General features: G+C 35.1%; 1 protein-coding gene across 8 annotated transcripts in view; it reads left to right on the top strand.

The window, feature by feature from the left end:
* MIOS (meiosis regulator for oocyte development) overlaps positions 1-21,033 on the top strand; it is a 37,110-nt gene that overhangs the window by 3,567 nt on the left and 12,510 nt on the right. For all 8 annotated transcript variants that reach the window (XM_032304969.1, XM_032304968.1, XM_032304962.1 and 5 more), the window contains 6 exons: positions 2,974-4,313; positions 4,636-4,734; positions 12,664-12,918; positions 15,107-15,276; positions 17,677-17,742; positions 18,552-18,710. In XM_032304969.1, coding sequence (XP_032160860.1) covers positions 3,020-4,313; positions 4,636-4,734; positions 12,664-12,918; positions 15,107-15,276; positions 17,677-17,742; positions 18,552-18,710 — 2,043 coding nt within the window. In that variant the 5' untranslated portion in view covers positions 2,974-3,019. The remainder of the gene's footprint in view (positions 1-2,973; positions 4,314-4,635; positions 4,735-12,663; positions 12,919-15,106; positions 15,277-17,676; positions 17,743-18,551; positions 18,711-21,033) is intronic.

Raw genomic sequence — 21,033 nt, 5'->3', positions numbered from 1 at the left:
AATAAACTGACAGACCAGGAAGGGGATAGGGGATATTTGATGTCAGCCTCAGACCATGATGGTTGAGAGATGGTCAAGCATGTGTTAACTTGGCCTAGAAGGGAGGGAAGAATGCTCCATCGAGAGAAACTAGCATTTGCAAAGTAGTGGTGATGGCGGGGGGCGCAGAGGAAGATTACATTCTAGGAACCAAAAAGAAGAACAGTGTAGATAGAACACAGCAGGGCGGAAAATGGTGTGCCTTGATGCCAAAGCAGTTGGTAGAGACCAAAGCATTTAGGATTTTATAGGTTATATTGAATATTTGGAACTCTCTACTAAGAGCAGTTGGAAACCATTAGAGGGTTTTAAGTAGGCATTGTATAGCCTGGCTAGTTTTGCGTTTTAGAAAGGTCCCTGTATGTACAAGTTGTATTACATAAAGGCCTGAATATACAGATGAGTAAAAGAATTGCTAAATCAACACCATAGGCTAAGCATGTTGCATTACCTTAATTTCTTACAGAATCAGTCCTCAGAGCTGTGAGACTTGGCAGCCTGAGTAGAGGAAAGAAGAGAAAATAATTGGGTTGATCTAGGCTTGGGGAAGGCAAGCTTAAAACAGCAAAGAAGTGAATAAATTGAGGGTCTAGTAGAAATGTAATAGAAATGATGATCATGTGCATCAGACCTCTTAAGTAAGGAAATAAACCAGTGTAAGAATTCTTAGAGGTCTTTCCCAGTCAACAAAATTGTACGAGTGGGGGGTATAGCTCAGTGGTAGAGCATTTGACTACAAAATTGTATGAGTATATTGAATTCTAGACTGATAATTCCTGACAATTCCTGACTGAAAGTTTTACAAGGTCAAAAAGTAAAACAAATATGTTTGAGCTGATTTTATTTAGTGTATCTATATTAGGAGTCTGTGCCTGGCTCTACATCTGGTGTAGGGGATCAGGGGGTGAATGAATCATAGCTTCACCTTTTAAGAACTGACAGCATGGCTGTATGGATTCTAATTGCCATGAAGATTCCAAATACTTTTCACCTTTTTTAATCCAGACTTTAACCTCTAGCCAGAATTGGTTAGAAACAGACATTTAAATTTTTGTTAAGTAGCTTTTGCTCTTAAAATAGCATTTCTTTTAATTTTTAAAAACAGATGTATTTATTTGAGAGACAGTATGTGCATGGACATACGTGTGAGTATGGTGAGGGGAAGAGGGAGAGAATCTTCAAGCAGATGTCCCCCCGAGTGTGGAGCCTGAAGAGGGACTTGATCTCATGACCCATGAGATCATGGCCTGAGCCAAAACCAAGAGTTAGTCACTTTAACCAAAAGAGCCACCCAGGCGTCCCTAAAATACCATTTTTAACATGGCTATTTTTCGTTTGTGTTTAAACACTATCATCTTTCCAAAATTCCATGTCAGTATTAATCAAAGTTCATAGAATTGAAAACTGTAAAAGCCTTTAATGATCACTTAATTCAGTTTCCCAAATGCAGTGTGTGTACTACTGGTTGTAAACAGGATGATTTTAGGTAAAACATAATCAAGCATTTTTTTTTAATTCCAATATAAGTAACATATCAAGCATTTCAGGGGCACCTGGGTGGCTCAGTAAGTTAAGTGTCTGCCTTTTGCTCAGATCATGATCCCCCGGGCCCTGGGATGGAGCACCATGTTGGGCTCCCTGCTCAGTGGGGAGACTGCTTCTCCCTCTCCGTCTGCCCCTCCCCACCTCTCATGTTCTTTGTCTCTCTCACAAATAAATAAAACCTTCTAAAAAACATACTAAGCATTTTAATAGTTACATATTTATTTTAATGTGTCTTAGAAAAAATACTAAGCATACCTTAACCTGTGATTCATGGACTTCATGATGAAATTAAGATCAATTTTCTGATTTTAAAAATAGTCACTTTAAATAAAAATATTGAATAAAATAAGTGGTACATGAATGAAGTTTGGGAAACAGTACTCTAAACCAACTCTTCAGTTATGTAGGTGAGAAAACAAAAGGACCCCTAATCACAAAGGCCCTTCTGTGGTGTATAGCTAATATATGTCAGAGCTAGGAATAGAAGTTAACTCTGTTCAGTCCATGTTATTGTTTATTCTGCTATACAGGGCTGCTGCTTATTCTTGAAACTTGAGAAAGAGACCTCTGTCTTAATAGCGGCGTTGTACTTTAAATCTTTATTTTCTGTTTTGGTGGCTACAGGTGGCTATTTATATTAAAAATAAATGAAAAGTAAATAAGATTTAAAATTTATACTAGTTACATTTCTTGTGCTTGATTAGCCACATGTGGCTAGTAGTTACCCTGCTAGACAGTACAGCCAGAGAACATTTCTATCACTGCCGAAAGTTCTGTTGAATAGTTTTGGTGTAAACTTGCTTAAAAACATGATTCATGGGACACCTGTGTGGCTCAGTTGGTTAACTGCCTTTAGCTCAGATCATGATCCCAGGATCCTGGGATCGAGTCCCACATTAGGCTCCCTGTTCAGCAGAGGGTCTGCTTCTCATTCTGCCTGCCACTCCCCAACTTGTGCTAGCTCTGTATGTCAAATAAATAAATAAATAAATCTTAAACACACACACACACACACACACACACACACAAACATGTTTCATAACCCTTTAAAGTTTTACCCCCTTCAAAGAGATGATGCTTATTAATTTGCTCACTGTACTGAAGTTCTGTTAGCCCTAAGGTTAATGAAGGTACTAACAACAGTGCAATTAAAATAATTGATCATGGGAAGTAAGGCCAAAATGTATTTCTCAGAATCTCACCACCTCATCTTATTGGGGGGGAAGTTCTTTTTCCCTTTTTAATCAATAAATATTGTCATGAGTTCATAGCAGTTAGAAGAAATATATTGAAAGAGAGTCTCGAATAGAGGATTTCCTGATTTTCTTAATAGTTTATTCATCTTACAATTATATTTTGTTAAGATTTTAAAACTTTATTTTTAAACAGATTTTCAGTGAATGGACCTGACTGGACTCTGAGCACATCAATAAACATGAGCGGTACCAAACCTGATATATTGTGGGCACCACACCAGGTGGATAGATTTGTTGTATGTGACTCTGAACTGAGCCTTTATCACGTGGAATCTACTGTGAATTCAGAACTCAAAGCTGGATCTTTACGTTTATCTGAAGACTCTGCGGCTACATTACTATCAATAAATTCAGATACGCCATATATGAAATGTGTTGCCTGGTATCTCAATTATGATCCTGAATGTCTTCTAGCAGTTGGACAAGCAAATGGTCGAGTTGTACTTACAAGTCTTGGTCAGGATCATAACTCAAAATTCAAAGATTTGATAGGAAAAGAATTTGTTCCAAAACATGCACGACAATGTAATACACTTGCGTGGAATCCATTGGATAGTAACTGGCTTGCTGCTGGGCTTGATAAACACAGAGCTGATTTTTCAGTGCTGATTTGGGATATTTGCAGCAAATATACTCCTGATATAGTTCCCATGGAGAAAGTGAGACTTTCAGCAGGTGAAACTGAAACAACATTATTAGTAACAAAACCTCTTTATGAATTAGGACAAAATGATGCTTGTCTCTCTCTTTGTTGGCTTCCACGAGACCAGAAACTTCTCCTTGCTGGTATGCATCGTAACTTAGCCATATTTGATCTTCGGAATACAAGCCAAAAGATGTTTGTAAATACAAAAGCTGTTCAGGGGGTGACAGTAGACCCCTACTTTCATGATCGTGTTGCTTCCTTCTATGAAGGTCAAGTTGCCATATGGGATCTAAGGAAATTTGAGAAGCCAGTTTTGACTTTGACTGAGCAACCAAAGCCCTTAACAAAAGTAGCATGGTGTCCAACTAGGACTGGTTTGCTGGCCACTTTGACAAGGGATAGTAACATTATTAGATTATATGATATGCAGCACACACCCACTCCCATTGGAGATGAAACTGAACCCACAATAATTGAAAGAAGTGTGCAACCTTGCGACAATTACATTGCTTCCTTTGCTTGGCATCCAACAAGTCAAAATAGAATGATAGTTGTAACTCCCAACCGAACAATGTCTGACTTCACTGTTTTTGAAAGGATATCTCTTGCCTGGAGCCCAATTACATCTTTAATGTGGGCTTGTGGTCGTCATTTGTATGAATGTGCAGAAGAAGAAAATGATAATTCTTTAGAAAAAGATATAGCAACAAAGATGCGCCTTCGGGCTTTATCCAGGTACGGACTTGATACAGAACAGGTGTGGAGAAACCATATTTTAGCTGGAAACGAAGACCCACAGCTCAAGTCCCTCTGGTATACCCTGCACTATATCCTTTTATTATGAATTTCATGAGATGAATCAGGTAAAACTGTTCTTAAAGTTTGCTGAAAGATCAGTCTAAATTTTATTCTGAATGTTTTATATGCAAATACAGTTACATAATGCTAAAATTGCAAAGTAAAATTATTTAAAACTGTTGAAATACTGCTTTACAGATTGTGTAGAAGGAAGAAAAATTTATCTGCAATAAAGTAGGACCATCTCACTTTGGCTGATACCTATTATGAATTCACTCCAAATCAAAATAAATTTAGCTTTGAAATATGTTATTATGCATCATCATTAATATTTCCTATGCATTTAAATACTTATGAAGCAGTATACAGAAGATATGGATCAGAAATCTCCAGGAAACAAAGGATCATTGGTTTATGCAGGAATTAAATCAATTGTAAAATCCTCTTTGGGTAAGAAAATTCTTTATTTTATTTTCTAAAGTATAATTTTTGTACTCTTATTTTTCTCCTTTTATCCCCATCATTTAATTACTTCAGAATAGATGTGCCTAAAGTTTTTTGTTGTTTTAGAGGGTTTCTGGTTAGATACTTTTAGTGAATTGTTAAATGCGTATTTTATATCCAAAATTCTTTTTCAGGGGGTCTTGACTCATTGAAGTGATAGAGTCTTTCTAATCTATTCATTTATTCACTGCTATTTTTTTTGTGAAGACCCACTTTGAGAGGTGTACATTAGATGATTTATAGGATCCTGGCTGTTTGGGTTATATCACAGTATTTTGCTTTTATAAAAGCTAAATAAAATGACATAATTGAAGGAGATCTCTCTTTATTGTGCTGCCTGAATGCTTTCACTTAGCTATTTAACGGCAAGATCTGGGTAACTATGTCATGAAGTATGGCCTTACCTGAAGGAGCCTTACCTGAAAGAGTCATTGATGATTAAATGAATGTATGAGTTAATGCAGGGTTGAAATTGACCAACCATTTAAGAATAAATATGACAAAAGAGCCAAACTTAGTTTTTCACTGAGCAGTTATTCTTAACTGTTTTTGTTTTTGTTTTTTTTAAAAGATTTTATTTATTTATTTGACAGAGAGAGAAAGAGAGGAGGAAGCAGACTTTCCACTGAGCAGAGAGCCCGATGCGGGACTCGATCCCAGAACCCTGGGATCATGACCTGAGCCGAAGGCAGAGGCTCAACCCACTGAGCCACCCAGGCACCCCTCTTAACTGTTTTTTATTGAAATGGAATTGTGCATTCTACTATAATCCTTTCCCCAACCTAGGATTCAGTATCTAGCTTTTTTTTTTTTAATAAAGATTTTATGTATTTGTTTATTTGACAGAGATCACAAGTAAGCAGAGAGGCAGGTAGAGAGAGCGGGGGAGGCAGGCTCTCTGCTGAGCAAAAAGCCTGATGCGGGGCTCGATCCCAGGACCCTGGGATCATGATCTGAGCTGAAGGCAGAGGCTTTAACCCACTGAGCCACCCAGGCGCCCTTCAGTATCTAGCTTTTGAAAGTAGTCAAATTTGGGCCCAAGTCAAGCTGCTAGAAAAGTAGTTTATATTTAGTCAAACAGTGACAGTTCAAGTAATAAATTCAACTTGGTCTTTAATAGGATTTTCGTAGGTACTAAACAAATAATACAAAATATAAAAAATACTAATTTAATAAGAATAGGTTAAGTATTTCAGTTGAACTGTTGATATTATTTTAAAAAAATTTAAAGGACTTTTCGCATTATTACCTTGTTCCACATTGCTATAGTAGACACTATTTGATAGATTTCATTTTGGTATTTTCTCACTAGCTCTCCACTAAAAAAGTAAATTTTATTACAAATAAATTTATTAGAAATAAAATACATAGGTCCAATTAGAAACTTCCATTTTATTAATGTAAGTGAAAGGGCAGATACACTGTAATATCCCTATAAATGAGCCTGCTCATGACTTCAAAATTGCCACTGCAAAGATTTAAACAGTTTATAGAATTTTTAGTATTTTTGCTATATAGCAGGTCAGGCCACATTATGTTCTCTGTTATTCTGAGGTGTATTATTGTTTTTGTTGTATTTCGATATATTTTAGGGGCAAACCTACAAACTGCCTCTGAGGAAAAGCAAGAGGACAAATAGAATATCTTTATATTTCTACTGTAGTAGAGAGAAACTGAACATTTTGACTTAAGAGTAGTCTTTACCCAGATTAAAAATTACATTAGAAAGATTTCCTCATTGCTAGACTTTCAGCTTTTTGTTTGTTTTGGTTTTGATACTTTTTGATACTTTTGTTTCTACAGTCCCAAAGTGAAAAGTAGAGAAATAACTGTCAAAGATGGCACACGTGTCATTCAGTTTTTTATCTGGCCAAACTTCTTTAATTGTCTTTCTTATGATTCAACATATAGTCAACTCATTGAGCCATCTTACTCACTGTATTATATAGCACACAGTGAAATTTTAACTTTGGTGATAAATAATATATACTGAGTGCATACTGTGTATTAGATGTCTTTCTAGTTGCTTTCCCCATGTTACATTTTTGAATTCTTACAATATGAGGTAAATTTATTTATTCAGCCAATATTTATTATTTGCTTATTATGTGCTAAGAATTGTTCTTGGAATAATATATAACTGTCAACAATCTAAGTCTCTTCCCTCATAGAGAATGAAGAAGGTGGATATTACCCATGTTCTTGGGAGGTTTACATTCTGGTTCAGAATATGGACAAGTAACTCGGCAATTTACTATGAGGAAGAACTAACGATTATGTATAGAAGAATCCTAATCTGGGTGTAAGGATTAAAGAGAGTTCCCCGGAGGAGGTAAAAACAAAGGCAAGAAAGGTCCAGACAGGGAGCCACATATGCAATTAACCCAGAGGAGAGGGAGCATAGCACATTTTAGTATTGTTGGAACAGAGTGTGAGAAAGGAAATGAGGGAAGAATGGAGACTAGAAAGGTAAGCAGTGGGGTAACTCAGGACTTAGAAATCATGGTAAGAATTTAGGGAGATTTATCCTGTAGCAAAGGGAAACCAAGGAAAGATTTTAAAGAGTATTAACAGAATTAGATTTGTGTTTTAGAGCTGTTGCTATGTATGGAATGAATTGGAGAGGCTCAAACAGGGACCTCAGATAAAAGCCACAGTAATTAAGGGCACCTGGGTTGCTCAGTCAAGTGCCTGCCTTCGGCTCAGGTAGTGATCTCCGGATCCTGGGATCGAGCCCCTAGGCAGGCTCCCTGCTCAATGGTGAGTCTGCTTCTCCTTCTCTCTTTGCCCCTCCCCCCGCTTGTGCGCTTGAACATCTTTCTCTTTCTCAAATGAATAAATAAAATATTTTTAAAATAAAAGCCGCAGTAATTAGGCAAGACATGAAGGTGTTCCTATCAAGGTTAGTGGCAGAGGAGCTAGAAAAAATGTGGGTAATTAGAGTGTGACAAAATGTAATGATTGAATACAGGAGATGGAGGGGAAGGAAGAGTGAAAAACAGCACACACACATATATATAGCTTAAGAAAGTGCGTTAATACCAGTACCAGTTAATTACGTAGGTTAACGTAGGAAGAGAGCTTTTGAGAAGGAAAAAAGTTTGTTTTGGAGAAAGTTGATCTTGAGATAGTTAGGTGGAGATGTGCAGTAGGCAAGAAGTTTAGAGTAGGTTGAAGAAGGAAAGTCATCCATTTTAAATAATTCTTCCAAGAAATTTGACTAAATGAAGGAGGACAAAGAATATATAGTAAAAGCAGCAAGTGGATCTGGAATAATAAGAGGGTTTTTGTGTTTCTTTGTTTTTGTTATTAACATAGGATTGGTTTAAGCTAGCTTAAATGCTGATGTGAGGAAGCCCATACAAAGAGGTTGAGATGCAGAAAAAAGGGAATAGTGAGGAGCAAAATTCCTAGGAATATGAGAGAATGGGATCCAGAGCACAGGTGAAAAGACTAGCATTAAATAGGAGAATGTACAGTTTCTCCATACCACCCAGCGGGGAAGGGGAAAGGTATGCCGGTTGTATAAGGTTCGATGACTGGAGGCTGAGGAGCTTCCCCCTGATGGCTCTTTTTTCAATGTAGTGGGTTTGCTTATTGAGAAGGACCAGAAAGGCTATAGGGAGGAGGAGACACTGAGAAGAGGAGCCAGAGTTAGCTTGAGAAATATGGGAGGATTGTGGGGCAGTGTTGTTTTACCAGAAGATAAAATAAAGGACAGTGGGCTGAGAAAATTAGGACACTGGGAAGAGAATGATTCATTTGCTGTCTTTGGGAGGGAAATGACAGAAGACTGATAGATCAAAATATGAGGGACCAAGAGATTGTGAGTTTGAAAAATTTAGAAGTGAGATTTCTGGAAGGCTATGAGGTTATGAAAGGAGTGGGTGAAATCTTGGAGGTGTGAACCACTGGAGATAAGGAAGCAAAGGAACAGAGAGACTAGTTTATTGGGTGGACCAAGTATTAAAGTCACCAGGATGAGAAGGCATGCTCTAAGGGAATGTCTTGTACAGTCTTGTGGAAAGTGTTCATAATGTTGTTAGTATTATAGTTCTTTCCTTTTAGGGTGGCAAAAAATTGCATAATAAATGTTGGTCAGCCTTCCATCCGATAGGATGAAAATATTTTTATACTTCAGGGATAAATTCTGATCTAGAGAACTTGTCTATTCAGAACTACTTTAATAGACCGAATAGGTAGGACTTAATGTTTGTAACAACAAAATGTTCTTATATACACTATATAATTGTACTGCTTTGTTATATAGATGTAAAAATGCAACAAATTAATATCTACAGATAGCATAGTGTCTGATTGCTTGGTGTAGTATTTGAAATCAATTTTTTAGAAAAATGTTTTTTAATTTCCACATGAACTTGTTTCTCTCACACCTGTCAGTAAAATGTCAATTCTATTATTTATATGTAGTACAATCTCATATTTAAGGGATACAGTTTTGTCACTTTAGTATTGCATAACATGCTTAAATAGATTTTAATTTTTTTCAGAGGTAGTTAAAATCGTGTATTTTAAAATTCCCACATGTTAAAAATAATGACTATACATTAGAAATGCACAATGTCATATTGCTTATTTGATAACCCTAATTAACCTGTCATACAGTCATCAAGCTGTAAGAAGGCCTCTAGACAACCAAAATACATGACACAATATCCAGGCATTTCACTTAGAGGGTATTTTTCCATCTCTTAGTAATGAACTCTTTGGAGTCATATGTATTGATCTTTATTCCATGACACACTTTCTGTAAAATAAAAACTCTTAAGAAACTGGAATCTTATTAAATTAAGAGGAATTGTTTGAAAATGCTGCTTTTTGTTCAGCTGTTTAAAATTGTTATTTTTACCTTTTAGTATCCTCAACATTGAATCCAAAATTTATAGGGGAGATACAAAAATAAATACCTTATGATACATTGACAGCCTGTTTTACTTGAAATGTAATACGTACATTCTATCTAAATTTAAATTTGTTATTCAGAAAAGTAATGTTGTATTTATTTTTTAATATACATGTTTTAACTTAATCATTATTCAGAATTTTCTAATAGTTCTTAAAATTTCACTTTCGAAAGCTAAAAGTGATTTTTCGTGACTAACTTTCCTCATGGTTGCAAACAGAGCAGCTTGCTTCCTCTTTTCAAAGGGCAAGTGGTTATCTTAAGGAAAGAAAACTTCAGAAGTCTCCTCCTGAGCCCTTGACCTAAATGGCAAGAGTTTCCAACAGTAGGGTTAAAAATAAGTACTTTCAAGTGTAATTATTTAACTGTTTATTAAATTTCCAGAATTTTACAAATAACTCATCTTGAAACTTTTCATAAAGCAGTGATATATAGCTTAAAATATGTCCTAACATGAATAATATCGTAGGTCTTTGCTGTAGCCTAACATCATATAATGAAACACTTTATTTAAAAGTGTGAATTAGGGGCACCAGGTGGCTCAGTGGGTTAAAGCCTCTGCCTTCGGCTCAGGTCATGATCTCAGTCAGGGTCCTGGGATTGAGCCCTGCATCAGGCTCTCTGCTCAGCAGGGAGCCTGCTTCCCCCTCTTTCTCTGTCTGCCTTTCTGCCTACTTGTGATTTCTCTCTCTCTCTGTCAAATAAATAAATAAAAATCTTTAAATAAAAAAATTAATAAATAAATGAAAGTGTGAATTAGGTTTGGTGAGTTTAGACTTTGGCTATGTACTAATTTTACTCTACCCATGTATTTAGGATAAATGGACTTTAAGAAATAATATTTTGCATTATTTACATATGTGTATATTTGATTTGTATATTTGATCTGATTCAATTGGGTTTTTTAAAAGATTTTATTTAGAGAGGGAGAGAGAGAGCATGCATGTGGGGAGGCGCAGAGGGAGAGAGAGAAGCTTAAGTAGACTCCATGCTGAGCATGGAGCCCGAAGCCAGTCTGGATCTCACAACCGTGAGATTGTGGCCTGAGCTGAAATCAAGAGTGGGGTGCTTAACTGACTAAGCTACCTAGGTGCCCGATTCAGTTTTTAATATTTTCTCAATTTTGCTTGTGTTCATTTATTTAATACCTTGATCCAATGAGTGTAGTTAAAGTCAACTTTGGGCAGTATATTAGTTTTATATTAATGCATTTATTATCATCATTTCCATGGTCTGGAGTCTTGGCATACCTTCATGGATCTTTTGCTCGGGGTCTCACATTGCTAAAATGAAGATGTGGGTACTCTTCCCAGCTCATATGGTTGTTAACAGAATTGGTTCTTTCTGTCCCACAGGACAGAAGTGTCCTTGCTGCCTGTTACCAGGGGCTGCCCTCATAGAGGCTGCATGCTTCCTTGCCACATAGCCGTCTCAAAACAAAGCTTTTACTTCCAGTCCAGCTGGAGACTCTCTCTCATTCCTCCAGACTCCTTTAAAGGTGTCACCTGGTTATAGCAGGCCCACACAGTATAATTTCCCTTTGATTAAGTAAGAGTCAATGGAATAACAACCTTAGTTATATCTCCAAAATGCTTTCGCTTGTACAATCTTGTATTATTTAGAAGCAAGTCACAGATTTCACCTGTACTCAAAGGAAGAGGATTATGAAGGGTGTGGTTACTAGAGGGCTAGAATCATGGAGCCCATTATACAATCCTAGACAAGTTGAATTATTTCTTAAAACCCATTTATTATTGATCTAGTTATTTATAAAGGTATAATTACTGTATTACATATAAGTAGATAAACATAGAATTACTATAAGTTACTCCGAATAAAAGATGTTTGTGATGTTGGACCTTGTTGCTGCCTAATTCATAATTTAGTTTATTCTGAAAATCCTTTTTGTTAAAATAACAACACATAATTCTACAATGACAGTTTTTATGGTAAAACTTTGTAGAACATTTAAGAATTTGAGTTATAATTGAGTCAAGTTTCATATTTGTTTTACCTTAATTTAGTACCATTAGGATCATCTACCTTGATTGCAATCTAATGCTGGATGAATTAGATTCCTTACAAAAAGAGAATGAGAATATAATGTCTTCTGACTTAGTGAAGAGGAAGAAACCTTAAATCATTGCCATTGTGTATTAGCTTTAGTATTTAAACTTTTTTTTTTTTAAGATTTTATTTATTTATTTGTCAGAGACAGAGGGAGAGAGAGCGAGCAAGCACAGGCAGACAGAGAGACAGGCAGAGGCAGAGGGAGAAGTAGGCTCCCTGTCCAGCAAGGAGCCTGATGTGGGACTCGATCCCAGGACCCTGGGATCATGACCTGAGCTGAAGGCAGCTGTTTAGCCAACTGAGCCACCCAGGCGTCCCTAGTATTTAAACTTTTGAAGTACTTTTATATTTATTTCATTTTTTCATGTATATGCATACAAAGAAAAAACAGAAGATGGAGAGAGAGTGTATTGGGTCTTAAGCACTGGGGATAATCTCTCAAATAGAAACAAGATGCTTGCCCGTTTGGAGCATATGTTCTAGCAGGAGAAGAGATAAGTCTGAAAATTAATGAAATATGGGAGCTTACATTAGATCCAGAGGAAATGGAGGAAACGGTTTCACATCAGATAGTAAAAAATGGCACTCTTAGATTTGGTAGTCAGAGAAGTGCTCTGAAGCAGGGAGTCAAACTTACTGTTAGCAAACATTAATCTTTCTTCCTGTAGCTCTTTTTGATACACAAGGAACTATTTAACTTAAGAACATGTAAAGTATGTTTTGTTTGTGGCATATTTTACATTTATGCTGTCATGAATTTGTAGTTAAGAAGTCAAATATCCGAAATATGACATTGAGATAATCTGTGTAAAATGGACTTATTTTCTAAATATATTTCAAAAAATAATAAACAACTAATATAAAAATACTTCTCTTTTTAGGAATGGTGGAAAGCAGCAGACATAATTGGAGCAGTTTGGATAAGCAAAGTGATATTCAAAATTTAAATGAAGAGAGAATCTTAGCTTTACAGCTTTGTGGATGGATAAAGAAAGGAACGGATGTAGATGTAGGGCCATTTTTGAATTCCCTTGTACAAGAAGGGGAGTGGGAGAGAGCTGCTGCTGTGGCGTTGTTCAACTTGGATATTCGACGAGCAATCCAAATCCTGAATGAAGGGGCATCTTCAGAAAAAGGTATTAGGTTATAGTCAAGGATAATCGTAGTTCGTAGAGTCCTTTGAAGAGAAGACACTGATAACTTTCAAGTATTTAGACAGTATATTTGTATAAATTCTTTTGAAAGAGAACACATAAATGTATCTATTAAAGTATTAGCCCAATCCCTTTTGTTTGTGCCTTGGTTTATGTCTGTGAAGATCATAATGTGTCTAAAGACAAAATGTGTCTTCAGTACCATTCTGATAATATTACAGTGAATGCTCAAATGCATCTGTCTTAATGCTTTTTCTTTAAAAGACATTCACATTTTTTAAAAAATGTATTTTCTTGAAGATAGGACTACTTCAATTTGCAAGCATTCTTTTGTTTGTTTGCAAGCATTCTTATGGAAAATATTTGAGAGTATTTTTACTTTGTCATTTGGATGGTTATTGGTTGGCTTTTAGGAAACTGACACTTTTAGTTAGATTAATACAGAGTTTTATAAAAATCATATTTTGAGCTGCAAAAATGCTTCTACTTGAGTCTGGTGATTTAAGCATAGTTTCCATTTGATATTTTTTTTAAAAGAAAGAAACAATGAAATGTAATAAAGTTTTTACTCTTATATTTTCTGCAAGAGAATACTCAGGCAAATGAATTCAATCCAGAAATTCAGGGTTTTTTTTTTTACTTATCAGGAATATTTCACTTAAAAATAACTAAGATGTATGTAGCTATTGATTTTTAATGCACCTAGCAAATTATTTCTGGTATTCAGAATACTTAATTCTTACTTGCTGGTCCATTTTGAAACCGTTACACTTCTGTTGTACCATACAGAAAAACACGAAATTAACTGTAATATATTTACTTGCAGTAAAAAAGTTGAAAAAGCTAATGTTTTGCCCAGATTGGCCTTTTTTTCTTTCACTTTTGCTCTAATGTAAGTCTTCCCCATTTGAGATTACAATAGAAGGTAATGTGGCGATGAAAAAAGAGTTTGATATTTAAGCCATTTCTAATTATAATTTTGCTACAACCTGGGGACATGATACTTCCCTGTCATGTATACCTGGAAATCAGTTTTAGATTTGAACACCTATACTATCAGTAGGGGAAAACTCTCTTTCCAGTGATTTCAATAACTTTAAGGATTAAAGAGAAGATTTCCCTGAATCCAGCCTTCCTCCACTTGGACACATTGTTTTGAGCAGGAATTAGGGAGATACTGTTTTGTGGTGGTGGTGGTGGTTGTTAATCTTAACAGACTTTAGTCCAATTTAATAGAATAAGCAGAGGAAACAAGCACAAAGCAACTTGGGGAAAGTGTTTATAGAAATGAAGAATAAGGCTATTTAATAAGGAAGTGGGAAATGCTGTTTTTATTTGGGAAAGAAAGAAAATGATTAGGATCCAGGAACAGAATAAGAAAACTGTTATAATAAATGTACAAAACACTTAAGAGTAAAAGTTAAAAGTAAAATTAGTTTTTTCTTGAAGTGACCTTATGTTAGGAGGCTAGCCAGTCCATAGGGCCAACTGTCAGGTTAGCAGTTTATCAGTGACTATATAGACTGCTAAGAACCGATGTTTAAAAAACTATTGATTAAAAAAAAAAAAAACTATTGATAACAAATACTTTGTTGCAAATGTGTCCATATACAATGCTCTGGGAATGCTGATAGTTAATTTTGTCCCAGAAAAATTAGACGTGTTAAACTATTAAAAGAATGCTGAAATACTGGTTTTCAGAACATATACTTAAGTCTGAGCATTATATACTTAGGAATAGGAAAACAAAATAATTTTGAAAGTTATAGCACTGAAATACTGTATTATTTACTGCCATTGCTTTGAAATATGTCAACATAAGTGAACTTAATAAGGCTGACAGTGATTCTGGTGGTATGGCTTCACTTCACTTCATTTAGGCCCTAAACAATAACACTGTATAGGAACTGCCTGGAATGAGAACTTGAAAATTTAAAGATGTGCTTGTCTTGCACAGGGTTAGCAATATGGACAAAAGTTTTATAAGAATGGAAATTTTTGCTTGTGGTCCTTGCCAAGTTTTCCAATCTGGATCAAAACCCTTAATTCTAGTGCGCTTATTTTTCTGTAGGTAAATGTCACCCTCTGATACTTGTTTATGGTTTAGAACTGGAAGAGGAAGTATTGAGCTTTTGCTCACTTTGACCAGCCGAGTGTTTTTAATGTGCAGGTGATCTGAATCTCAATGTTGTGGCAATGGCTTTATCGGGATATACGGATGAGAAAAACTCCCTTTGGAGAGAAATGTGCAGCACTCTACGACTACAGTTAAATAACCCATATCTGTGTGTCATGTTTGCATTTCTGACAAGTGAGACAGGATCTTATGATGGAGTATTGGTAAGCTAATTTCTGTTTGAGAAGACTCCTTTTAAGTTAGGCGTTTTTACCTAACCTTGTTAAAATTTTCAAGTGTCTGTTGCATAAAATATTGTTATATTTTTATGTATTTTGCATTAAAAGAAAGTATCTTAAATATTTTTGAGCAGCTCTTCTTGAATGTCATTTTACAGCTAGCTGATAATAAACTTGATTTTTAAAATAGTTTGAACAATGTAATTTATAGATATAAACAGCATAGTATTTATCCTTTAGCTTAAGAGCAGCTCTAGAATTTTACAACTATGTAAGCGTAAGTTTTATATTGAACTGCAGTTTATTAAAAGTAAATATTTGGGTTTTAGTTAAGTAAACAAATACATGATCAGTTATGATCAGAATGACTATATATTTTGTCCAAGTTAGTATTTATATTCTCAGACATTTACCAGTTTGGAAGATGTATGATCATGCTACTTACAGTGAACTGTTTCTTTTTTTTCTTTTTTTTTTTTTTTGGTCTTTCATTGCTTTACCTCTCCTGCTTTAACCACCTATAAGCACATCACCAGATAGGTTCTTTATCACAAAGTGGGGTAAGGAAGAATAAAATGAGATGTAAGTTTCAGTTATTGGGTTTTAAGCTTCATGTTAGTACTACAACTTTCTTTGCATTGTTGGACCTCTTTCTACCTGAGAAGAGCTTTCTAACATGAAATTTATTTGTGTTTGCCATTATAGCACTTAATATAAAAAACACATTGCTTGAGTAATGAATTTAAGTGTCAGTCCCTAAGAATTTATAAAAAATGTTTTTTATTGAGGTATCTTAAATGAAGATTTTAGTAAATGTTACTAGTGTCCATTTTAACAATTCCTTAGTTTGTTTATTTTGTCTTTTAGTAAATGAACTGTTGAACTTTCTAACCAAGTTAGAAACTTTCTAATATCCAAGACTATGTTGTATTTTTGTTTTTACTGTTATTACTCTTTTGTTAAATGGAAGACTTTAAGTGTTGCATTTTGAAGGAATAAAATATTATTTTCAGGAAGTAGTAAAGTATGGTGAAGACTAGAAAAAGAAGTGGATTGTTCAAATTTTAAATTGATAGAGAAGTATTCTTTAAATTTTAAATTTCTGTATTTTAAATTAAATGACCTACTATAAATACCCTCATTTTCTTATACCTAAATTTGGGTTATTAGGTAAGGTATATATTACCTTGAGTAGGAAGTTCATATTTTTAAACTGCCTTGAGAGTGTACCTAATTATACATTATGTAAATAATTATAATTAACATATCCTTTGTTAAAAATTGTTAAGTTGTAGTAATCTAATGAAAAGTACCCATTTGGGAAATCAGAAGATTGAAGGTCTGAGTCCTTGCTCCAGTTTAGTTACTTCAGTTGGCTAGTTAACTTTTTTGGGTTTTAGTTTTCTGAGCTGTATTTTTACAGCTATTATTTCTAGTATTTTCTATACAGCTAATATTTTCTGAGCTAATACTTATAACCCTTTCCCCATCAAAATAGTAACACCTCTGCCTGAACCTAAAGAGTTAAATCTAATTTGTACCAAACATGTTTCCTCTTAAGGGCAGAACCATATTTTATAATTGAGAAAACATGCTAGGGTAGGTACCAACTGAAGTGCTCTTACATTTAGAGTAGGGAGACTCTGTTTCATAGAATGACTTCAATGGAAATACAATCTTTTTTCCACCTTAAGATTGTTGATTACTTACCACAAAATTAATTACCTTTCTACATTTATAGAAATTGAAAATACTATTTTACAATATTGAAAGGTCTACAAAAATTTAATCACAATTACCTCTGATAATTTTGTTGCAAACCACCTATTTAACTGTATTTTACTATGGCCACAAAAGTTGTGTCTATAAGGGTCTATTTTAAGACTTAAACTTTCTATTTACAGACATGCGTTGACAGTTTTTCCAAATTCTGTATTGGTATGTTCACACTGGTATATTCACTGATAATTCACAGATTTCTTGGATTTGCTGATTAACTTAGCATCCCAGAAAAGATATTCTCAGTTTCCTCAAAATTATTTTCTGTGATGGAAGGCATCTAAATCTGTTGATACATAAATAAATACGTAAATCACTGCTTATATTTTTTGTTGCAGTTACATAAGACTGAACTGGAGTGTTTTTAAACTGAATTGGTCCGTATTTAAGATGTAGATTTTTACTTTGCAAGAATAACCTGAGCACTGAGTTTTTTAGAGGGTTACATTAAGAAAGGCATCTTGGGCAGCCAGTGGCTCTGCCATTATATACACAATAATGTTACTAATTCTTTTGAAAATAAAATTGTGTATTAAGTATGTAAAGTAGTCTGCAAGAATTTAAAACTCATAGTATCTACAAGTAATTTCTTGCTCTTCTTTTCAGTATGAAAATAAAGTTGCCGTACGTGACAGAGTGGCATTTGCCTGTAAATTCCTTAGTGATAGTCAGGTAAAAACTAATTTAATTTTGTATTCAAAGTAATTAATAGTTCCTCTTACTTGATTAAGCAACTATTCTTTATGTACAAATATGTATATGTAGCATTTATATATAAATTCTTCTAAAAAAGTAAAGTAATAATTTGTTAGATCAAGGTACTGTAGACTTGTGTATCATAACCAGAATTATTTGTTTAAGAATCCTGACTTAATATTTTAGTTTATTTCTGCTTGTGGTGTACATATAAAAGCATTGAACTCACCCCTTTGCAATGCTATAAAAGAATTCCTTCATTAAGAAATGAAGGAAAAGTATTGAATGCGTATTCTGTGTGTATGTGAGAAAGGAATGCCCAGAAACAACCAGTAATACAAGGTACTAAGTGCTGTAATAATGAGGAAGTGCTGGGGGAACACTGAGGACTCTTGGCTAGAGGTTGGGGTCCGATGAAGTCAGAGACCTTACCAAGAGGTGATTGTTTTTGATAATCTTCAAGTTCCCATTCATCTCAAATTCTGTGATTCTTTTAATAGCAAGAACTTTGTGAATACTGAGGGACAGTTCTCTTTAAATTTAAATAGTCAACCCTCTACACTTATTTTATAGAATAATAAAAAATAATAAATGCCTTTTTAAAAAATATTTTAAATAATCACAGATACTGCATTGTAATTTATGATAGATACAGATTTTTTAAGAGATCTTTTTTCTATAAATGTTTTCTATAAAAATGAAACTATTCCTAAAGTATAAGTTTTGGAAGTACAGAGTATGTAGTGAAATAGTTTGCTTCAGAAAAATCACTTTGAATTTTCCAGTTGAATAGATATATTGAAAAGTTGACCAACGAAATGAAAGAGGCTGGAAATTTGGAAGGAATACTGCTTACAGGCCTTACTAAAGATGGAGTGGACTTAATGGAGAGTTATGTCGATAGAACTGGAGATGTCCAAACAGCAAGTTACTGCATGTTGCAGGTTAGTGCAGTGTGGCAGCAACTTAAAGAAAAACAGTGGTTAACCACCTTCTTCCTTCATTGCGTGGGTATGCCTTTTGCTTCCTTAGGATCTCTAGGAAGCATTTAATTTAATTTTTTAAATTAAATTTTAGGTAATTAACATACAGTGCAGTATTGGTTTCTAGAGCAGAATTCAGTGATTCATCACTTATGTATGACACCCAGTGTTCATCAGAACAAGTGTCCTCCTTAATGCACATCCCCCTCCATCAACCCTCCACGTCCCTCCATCAACCCTCATTTCTCTACCTTTAAGAGTCTCTTACAGCTTGTTTCCCTCTCTCCTTTTTTTCTTTTCTCCATTCCCACATGTTCATCTGTTTTCTTTCATAAATTCCCCATATAAGTGAGATCATAATGGCATTTGTCTTTCTCTGGCTGACTTATTTCACTTGACATAGTACATTCTAGCTCCATCCATGTCATGGCAAGTGACACAGATTCATTCTTTTGCTGGTTGAGTAATGTTCCATTGTAAAGACCACATCTTCATTCATCAGTCGATGGACATTTGGGCTCTCTTTCATTGTTGAGCGGTTGTGGAATTGCTGCTATAGACATTGGGGTGCATGTGTCCCTTTGAATCTGTATTTTTGTATTCTTTGGGTAAATACCTAGTAGTGCAATTGCTGGATCAGAAGGTAGTTCTATTTTTAACTTTCGGGGGAACCTCCATACTGTTCTCCAGAGTGGCTGTATCAGTTTGCATTCCCACCAGCAGTGCAAGAGGATTCCCCTTTCTCCTCACCCTCACCAACACCTCTGATTTCTTGTGTTGTTAATTTTAGCCATCCTGACAGGTATGAGATGGTATTTCATTGTGGTTTTGATTTGTATTTTCGTGATGCTGTGTGATGTTGAGCATCTTTTCGTGTGTCTTTTAGCCATCTGGATTTTTTTTTTTTTTTTTTTTGAAAAGTGTCTATTCATGTTTTCTGCCTATTTCTTAACTGGATTATTTGGTTTTTTGGGGATCGAGTTTGTTAAGTTCTTTGTAGATTTTTGGATACCAACCCTTTATCTGATAAAGCATTTGCAAATATCTTCTCCCATTCTGTAGGCTGCCTTTTAGTTTTGTTGATTGTTTCATTTGCTGTGCAGAAACTTTTTTTATCTTGATGAAGTCCCAGTGTATCTTTGGTTTTGTTTCCGTTGCCTCAGGAGACATGTCTAGTAAGAAGTTGCTGTGGCTGAGGTCAGAGTTTTCTGCCTGTGTTTTCCTCTAGGATTTTGATGGTCTTACATTTAGGTCTTTTATTCATTTTGAATTGTTTTTTGTGTATCGTATAAGAAAGTGGTCCAGTTTCATTCTTCTCTATATTGCTATCCAGACACGATTTGTTAAAGAAATTGTCTTTTTCCCATTGGATATTCTTTCCCGCTTTGTTGAAGATTAGTTGACCATATAATTGTGGGTTCAATTTTGGATTTTGTTTTCTGTTCCATTGATCTATGTGTCTGTTTTTGTGCCAGTACCATACTGTCTTGATGATTACCGCTTTGTAATGTAGTTTGAAATCTAGAATTGTAATGCTTCCAGTTTTGTTTTTCTTTTTCAGAATTGTTTTTTCTATTAAGCGTCTTTTTTTTTTTTTTTGATTTTATGTATTTATTTGGCAGACAGAGATCACAAGTAGGCAGAGAGGCAGGCAGAGAGAGAGGAGGAAGCAGGCTCCCTGCTGAGCAAAGAGCCCGATGTGGGGCTCGATCCCAGGACCCTGGGATCATGACCTGAGCCGAAGGCAGAGGCTTTAACACACTGAGACACCCAGGCGCCCCATGTTTTTTCTATTAAGCGTCTTTTGTGGTTCCATACAAATTTTAGGATTGTCTGTTCTAGCTCTGTGAAAAATGCTAATGGTATTTTGATAGGGAGTGCATTAAATGTGTAGATTGCTTTGGATTAGAAGGCATTTAACTTCAACCTTATCAGTTGAGCTGTAGCAGTCTTCTACATTCTCTTACTGTCCATCAGCCTCCTGCACTGGGTTATCCAGTTTTTCCTTTCATTTTGGGAATTGTTATTTTAAACTTATATAAAGCTCAAACAGAGCAGAGGAACCTCTCTCTAATTTACCCAGTTCACAAAACTTTATCTTCTTCAAAAGAGATTACCTTTCCCTGATCTGAACTAAGTCTCACTTGAAGTGCGGAAAGCAAGTTATACCGCAATTTTCTTCACTCTCATTTTCCCTTTTTATGAATTGGGGTAACCAGTTCATCAATTTACTCTTAGTTCTTACTGTCCAACAGTTAAAAAGAGATTTCTGGCAAAGGTTCCC

Source organism: Mustela erminea, chromosome 11 (genome assembly GCF_009829155.1).
Source record: "Mustela erminea isolate mMusErm1 chromosome 11, mMusErm1.Pri, whole genome shotgun sequence".
Classification (NCBI taxonomy): Eukaryota; Metazoa; Chordata; class Mammalia; order Carnivora; family Mustelidae; genus Mustela; species Mustela erminea.
Note: the sequence above shows the minus strand (reverse complement) of the source record. Positions and strands in the feature narration are given on the sequence as shown.